At 49.5% G+C, this 5,527-nt stretch overlaps 1 protein-coding gene across 1 annotated transcript in view; it reads right to left on the bottom strand.

The window, feature by feature from the left end:
- Positions 1-5,527, bottom strand: part of COL6A6 (collagen type VI alpha 6 chain) — a 115,865-nt gene that overhangs the window by 31,547 nt on the left and 78,791 nt on the right. The window contains exons 28-30 of the mRNA XM_006158514.3: positions 2,244-2,306; positions 1,285-1,320; positions 1,152-1,188 (exon numbers count right to left, since the gene is read on the bottom strand). Coding sequence (XP_006158576.1) covers positions 1,152-1,188; positions 1,285-1,320; positions 2,244-2,306 — 136 coding nt within the window. The remainder of the gene's footprint in view (positions 1-1,151; positions 1,189-1,284; positions 1,321-2,243; positions 2,307-5,527) is intronic.

Genomic DNA, 5,527 nt, shown 5'->3' on the forward strand with positions numbered 1-5,527 from the left:
TTCAGCATGGCGGCCACAAACTACATGTCGCCATTTACACTTCAGTTTATGGGCCCGCTCCGTAACAGCGGTGAAGGGTGCCAATCCCACATGGCCAGCTGCAGTTCAAGTCCCAGCCCGGGCAGCTTAAAAACACAGCAGGTGGATGCCTGTGCATGCCCCAATCCTGATGGGTGGGGAGACAGGAGAACGGAGAGACCCGCGTGGTGCAGGGTGCCACCTCGCGCGCTCTCTCCCTGGTGAACATATGTGCCCTCTGGCAACTGAACAGATTGAAACTTCAGTTAATCGAAATTAAATTAAATTAAAAGTGCAGCTTCTCGGCTGTACTAAGCGACACGCGGCGAGTGGTGACTGAAGGGACAGCGCAGGGAGCACGCCCCCATGCCCGATGCTGCGGAAAGCTCGCTGGACGGCGCGGGCTTACACGGCTCACTCCCCGGCCCGCGATTCTGCCTGGGAGGAGCCCCGACAGTTCACGCAGTGTGCGTCTCTCTAACCCATGCAGAAGTGACTGGTCGCAACTTCATTTCTCGTTCTGAGCAGCAGTTCCTTTGAAATCACTTTGTGCCTACTCTTGTACCTGCAATTTCATGGGGAGCCCCTCAAATTTTAGAAGACCAGATCCCTTCACACTCCGATCTGCCCGTAATTACGGTTTGCGTGGGTCCTGGGCCAGAACCTTTTGGGTTGAAACTCCTGAGAGTATTGGCAGGAGGGGCATGACTATAAATTTCACAAGCAGATCAATCATTCCAGCTCGAAGCAATCACCGGGCCTCTCCGGGAAGGGGTAATAACCATAAGCCGGTGGTGGGCCCCACCCACAGGACGCCTCTTACCACAGCCGCCTTCACGCCGGGAACTCAGCCTGCCAGGTGCTTCAGGCGGCAATACTCATCTTTCAGAAGTTCGACGTGACGCTCAGCTGATTTCACCATTAGGAGAGTTCTGACCTCAACTCTCAGTTTTCCCGAGTCAAAGCACTGGATAATTACTGCCCAGTGCTGGGATGGGGCCCCACGAGCGAGTGGGCAGCAGGAGGGACTTAACAGCCACGGGCTCTGCTCACTCAGAACTGGCAGGGTGGGCGCGCACTGCCCAGGGCGGCCTTTCCTGCTTGCTCGTCTGCACGGGCAGTGGGGTACTTACGGCTGTGGTCCCGCACGTACTGGAGGAGCTCACATGTCTGCAGTTGGGAAGAAAACAGGAAGGATTAGCCGACAGACCGCTCGCCCAGAAGACTGAGATGAATACAGTTAATGGAGTGCTCAGAGATACCTACGGAAAACGAAGCCAGTCCTTTGGCCCCTTTCACGCCCTAGAGAAACAAACGAAATGGTTACGGCCCTGGAGGCTCACACTGGCCGTCAGATAGTCCCTGGCCTTGCCCTAGGATCGTGCTGCTTTCTTAGAAGTTCTTCCTCTCATGAAGTTAGAGGTGAAGGATACAGACAGGCGGCTCCTCCCTGCGAGCAGTCAGTCTCAGGACAACAATCTACAAGCCCAAGCCTTGCGTCCGACCCTCTGGAAACCTCCTGCTCTTCCCTCTCTGTCCAGCAGCTCAGGAGGTAGCTCCCACCTGGCCTTTGGCCGCAGCACTCAGGGCACCTGGGCTTAGGGCTAGCGAGGGCGAGGGCGGGACCATCACATGCAGGCGCCACCCGCCACGGCACTGCGGAGCTCTGGACTTCTCCCACCGTATCTGCCTGGGCACTGCGCGGCAGCCAGAGCGGAACCTTACTCTGTCCCCGTGACTGGCCAGATGACAAAGGGACCAGGTTAACACTGGGTGGGGGACAAAGAGGATTGGGCCTAACTGCAGGTGTTCAATCCATCTCTGGGACAGGCAGAGTCTGGCTATGCTCGGAGAGACGCCGAGGAACCTGGGACAGAGGCACACCCAGGCCCCGAGGTCGATAATGACACAGCCACTGTTCACAGCTTCCTGCCACTTCCGCTCACTCAGCTGGTCATGGAGTGACCGAGCTAGGAGAGCCACTGCTGACTGAGCATCGCGCCTAGGCTGGGGCACTTCCTCTCCTATCGCGGTCGCCAGTCTGCGGAGACACAGCTAACCGGCATCTTTGTCCTGCCTCCCAGCGTTCCCAGACGGAAAACGGCGAGAACAGGGGCCAAGCGGCAGATTCAGAAGCCATGCACGTCATCTTGAACAGCGACACCTCCATGCAGTAACTGTCTAAGCTGAAAAAGACCCGCCGGGATTTATAACTTTGCATTTACCATGCGCCCACGAGGTCCCGGCTCTCCAGGGACTCCCAGCTCTCCTGGAAGCCCAGCAAACATCTGAAAGCAGAATTTGCTCAATTAAAAATGATATACATACATATACATATATACACATGTATGTACACGTATGCATACTTTATGTATGTGTGCATACATTTTAAATGTTAAAGGTGAGAGTTCAAAGTGAAAATTCCATTATCATTTTAGAAAATCAAGAGTTGTTTTTTTTTGTTTGTTTGTTTTCGTGAGATGCTTTGCCACAGGGTGTGTGTACAAAGAGACAGAGAGAGAAAAACCGACAAAGCACCCCGTGGGGTGTAGCCATGCTGCAATCCCTTCTCCTCTATTCCCTTGGGATTTTGGGCATGCATGCACATGTGGCTGGTGTGAGTTTCAGTCCCCCAGGTCTGGGACTTTATTGCTGTCAGCCACGTGGTAGTCCAGTGCCCTAACCATTACACCACCTGCTGGCCTCCAAAACTGAGATTTCTACAAATTACAAAGAAGGAAAAAAAATCCAGCAATCACTCCTCCCTCAATAATTGTCATTAAAATTTTTGTGTTTTCTTAATTTTTCGGTATTAAAAAATTCAGCATGTTTTCAATCCATTTAATAATAAATTAAATATATATATATGTTTATTTATTAATCTGGCTCGTACTTTTTATTTGTTTATTTATGTAACTGCCAGAAGGTGCATGTGCCAGAGACAGAGAAGGGAAAGCATCCCCCAGTGGGAGAGGTCACGCCTCAGCCCTTCTCCACTTCTCGCCCATCAGGATTCGGGGCATGCACACTCATGTGCCTCGTGTGTTTTTCCAGCTTTTTGGGCCGGAGTTTGAATCATAGTTGGCCATACAGAATCTGCTTTTCTTAGCCGCTAGGCTGCGAGACCGGCCTTCCTGTTACCTTTTAAGCTAAATATTTATCTCTGGAAGTCGTCATGTCACAAACACTCTTTTGGCTGCACAGTATTCAACTACATGGATGTACTATAATTTATTAATTATTTTTTTAAGAATTATTTTATTTAACTTTATTTTAATTTTTAAAGAGAGGGACTGAGAGAGAGAGAAAGAACATTTATTATGATCTTTTTTTCCAAGAAGTTTTTGCTATAGGGCGCATGCGCTCACCAGAAAGAGAGAGATAGAGAGAAAGTGAGAAATCACCCATGGTCACGCCGCAACCCCTTCTCCTCCCTTCTCCTCTCGGGATCTTGGGTACGCACGCACATGCGCCTGGCGTGAGTTTAAGCCACCTGGTCTGGGTCTTGAACCACGGTTGACTACATGGGAGTCCAGCTACATAGCCATTACACCAACAGCTGGTCCCTATTATTATCTTTTAATCTGACTAGAGAAAGACAGAGAGAGAGTGGGAAAGTGGGACAGCAAGCCACTCGGTTCAGGACTCAAACCGCAATTGGCCACGTGGGAGTCCAGTGCCTGAACCACCATGCCACCAGCTGCCCCTGATTATTTCCTTAGGGAAGGTTACTGGCATAGGACTTGTTGGGTCAAAGGAGAAATGAGAAATAAGATGGCAGGGGACTAAACTGAGCTAAAAATACAGGAAAACTGAAAAAAAAATTAAAATGTGAAAACTCAGGCCAGCCAGTGGGGTAGTCATTAAGGCAGTTGAATCCCACATGGCTGATGGCACGGTTCAAGTCGTGGACCTGGTGGCTTAAAAAGCAATGCCCAGCATGTGTGTGTGTGCGCCCAAATCCAGAGGAGAATGGAGAAGGAGGGACGAAGGTGTGGCCATCCCCCGGGAGGTGTTTTCTTGTGTTCCTCCCCCACAACCCCTGAGCTCTACAGAAAAAAATGCTTAAATGTAAAAACTTGTGAAACAACAACGGAACACTTAACTATTGTATGGAAGTATCTGTCGTGAAGTGGGGTGATAGCAGTAATAAAAACAATAGTTTTATTTTGCTACTATATGCTGAAGTTTTCCCATGTGTATTTGACAATACAATTTTCATAAGAAAACCCAAGATTTAGCTTTAAAATTGGGACTATACTCCTTTCATCATTCAAAATGCCACAGGACTTAACAATCTTGATAGAAGTAAAAATGAAGTTACCTGAGATCAACCTATTTTGTAAGAGCATTGCCTATGGAATAGTGAATAATTATTGATGTCCTTTGAATATTCAATGATATTGACTGAATGATGAATTGAGTGGGAAAAAATCTTACCATATTGTATTTAGAAGACATGGTTTAACCTTCAAGGGGAATATGCATTTACTATTGTTCCTTTCCAATATTTTATTAATACTAAAATAATCGTTTTGGGGCCAGCAGATGGCATAGTGGTTATGTCCCCGGAGTTCCACAGGGTCAACCCCAGTTTGAGTCCTGGCTTAAAATTCACCCTGGGCCTGCGTGTGTGCCTGCGACCAAGGAGGAGAATGGAGGAGAAGGGATTACGGTGCGGTCCTTTCCCTGGGGGGTGAGTTCTCACTTTCCCACTCACTGTCTCTGTCTCTGTCTCTGTCTCTGGCAAACGCACACATTCTATGGCAAAAACCTCTTTAAAAAATGATAGTAGATTTCTTTAAAGGCAAAAACCCAATAATGATAGAATGAAAAATGAGGCGACAGCCTTAAATTCCTGGTGGCTAGAAAGCAGATGTGTCTGAACTTCGTCCCAGCAACAAGGGAGCTCAGAGCCAGTGCGCTCTACACCGATGTCCTTAGAGGGCTCCGGCTTTGGCAGGAGCGGAGGGAGGTGGAGGTGAGGGGAAGAACCCATGTAAAGAGGCTTAATCGGAAATCAGTTCAGAAGTCCTGAGGTCCTCTATTTTCAGTCGCGAATGGCCCTGTCTACTCTTGCTACAGAGAGAAAATGAGGTGGGACTCCAGGCAGAGCTGAAGACCGAAGGCCCTGAACCGAACGGGCGGGTTTAAGGAAGGTGCTCAGAGCCGTGGCCCTAGCTCTGGCTTCCACGTGGCTCGCAGAGGGCTGGCGGCCAGACCTTTACTTTCTAGGCAGGAAACCGAAATAATGTTTGCAGGGGAATTCATCTAGACAAAAAAGAAAGACCTAAAAATAATAATATTAGAGATTTGCTAAATAAAGGATCGAGCCAGGTCGTCCTTCAGTGAAACCTAGACCGGACAGCCCCACTCAGTGCCGACAGCCCCACTCAGTGCCCACAGCCCCACTCAGTGCTCACAGCCCCACTCAGTGCACACAGCTCCACTCAGTGCCGACAGCCCCACTCAGTGCTCACAGCCCCACTCAGTGCCCACAGCCCCACTC

The sequence above is a fragment of the Tupaia chinensis genome, unplaced genomic scaffold (genome assembly GCF_000334495.1).
Source record: "Tupaia chinensis unplaced genomic scaffold, TupChi_1.0 Scaffold000601_1, whole genome shotgun sequence".
Taxonomy (NCBI): Eukaryota; Metazoa; Chordata; class Mammalia; order Scandentia; family Tupaiidae; genus Tupaia; species Tupaia belangeri.